Source organism: Mus pahari, chromosome 12 (genome assembly GCF_900095145.1).
Source record: "Mus pahari chromosome 12, PAHARI_EIJ_v1.1, whole genome shotgun sequence".
Lineage (NCBI taxonomy): Eukaryota > Metazoa > Chordata > Mammalia > Rodentia > Muridae > Mus > Mus pahari.
The window spans coordinates 13,195,155-13,196,607 of record NC_034601.1 but is presented as its reverse complement, the minus strand read 5'-3'; the positions used below and the strand labels follow the sequence as shown (position 1 = coordinate 13,196,607).

The 1,453-nt window shown below is 47.6% G+C and overlaps 1 protein-coding gene across 1 annotated transcript in view; it reads right to left on the bottom strand.

Annotated features, from left to right (window-relative positions):
- Snap29 (synaptosome associated protein 29) overlaps positions 1–1,453 on the bottom strand; it is a 28,818-nt gene that overhangs the window by 846 nt on the left and 26,519 nt on the right. The window contains exon 4 of the mRNA XM_021209190.1: positions 966–1,070. Within this exon, the coding sequence (XP_021064849.1) occupies positions 966–1,070 (105 nt within the window). The remainder of the gene's footprint in view (positions 1–965; positions 1,071–1,453) is intronic.

Genomic DNA, 1,453 nt, shown 5'->3' with positions numbered 1-1,453 from the left:
ATTTATTATATGTAAGTACACTGTAGCTGTCTTCAGACACTCCAGAAGAGGGTGTCAGATCTTGTTACGGATGGTTATGAGCCACCATGTGATTGCTGGGATTTGAACTCCAGACCTTCGGAAGAGCAGTCGGGTGCTTTTACCCACTGAGCCATCTCACCAGCCCCGGGTTTGTTTTTAAGTACAGTCTTGATCTATAGCTCTGGCTGTAGCTAAGCAGTCCAGGCTGGCCTGGAAGCCACAGAGCCCTCCCTGCTTCTTCTGCTTGAGAAGATTACAGGGGCCACTGGTACATTGGCATTTCCCCTGCATGCTGGAGAATCAAGCACAGGGCCTGCACATGCTAGGGAAGCAACTGACACTAGTCATATCCCTAGTCTCTCTACACTTTTCATTTCAAGACAGGAGCTCACAGATTTTTCTAGGCTGGCCTTGAACTTGCAATTCTCCTGTCTTAGCCGTCCATGTAGCTGGAACTAAGTTTGGCACACTATGTTTCTTGGGGTCTTTGAAACCTGCGACCTTGTGTTTCCTGAAAAGTAAAATAAAGAGTCACCCATGCCTCATGAAATTTCTTGGGTTTGAGGACAATAAGGACAGGAAAGGAAGGCTGAGATAAAGTAGCATGAATGGTTTGGGGACATGCCTCAGTGGGTCTGAGCACTTGCCGAACAAGCATGAGGACCTGAGTTCAGATCCTTAGCACCCATGCAAAAGCTGTATGGTTTATCCTAGATGCATGTAAGCCCCAGAGATGCCTCCATCTGGTCTGGATTCACGTGAGCAGATGGCTTGGCTAGACTGATGTAGGAATGGAGAAGTGGACAGATTCCTGAGGTGTGAGGCAGTGAGAGGGACATGGCTGTGGGGTGTGACATGCATCCACACAATGAAGTGTCAGTGCTGGGTGTTCCTGCTGTGCTCAGCACAAACTTCCTGGAGGCTGTGGCAGCTCCCATACTTACCTAGGTTGCTGTCAATCTTCTGGTGATACGTTCGAAGGGTCGAGTTCTTTGGGTAAACCTCAGTATTCACAGTAGAAGAAGGTCCTTTGGGGACCGAGTCTAGTTCTGAAAAAAACACCAGAGGGACAGTTAACTAAGTTGTTGCTGCTCCATGAAATTGGTCCATTCTTTCTTTTCGGGAGTCCTAGGAATGTGTCCCCAGGAACACCAGGAAAGGACTAAAGTGGTGGGAGGAAGGAGGTGAGAGGCTCTGAGGCCGTGCAGAGGAACAGGAGTGGGAACGGGACAGGTTTACAGGCTGGAGATAACAGGTCTGAGCTGGTCCCTCAACATTAACAGATCAAGGATCCTCAACTTATAAGACACTTGGTTAGATATGTAAAAAGATGTATATAACAGAGGAACTGTCAACACAAAACTGCAGGCTCGCAGGCAGGTTAGAGGGGCAGGCTGTTTTGCTATTTTAGGTTTTTTTTTTTTTTTTTTTT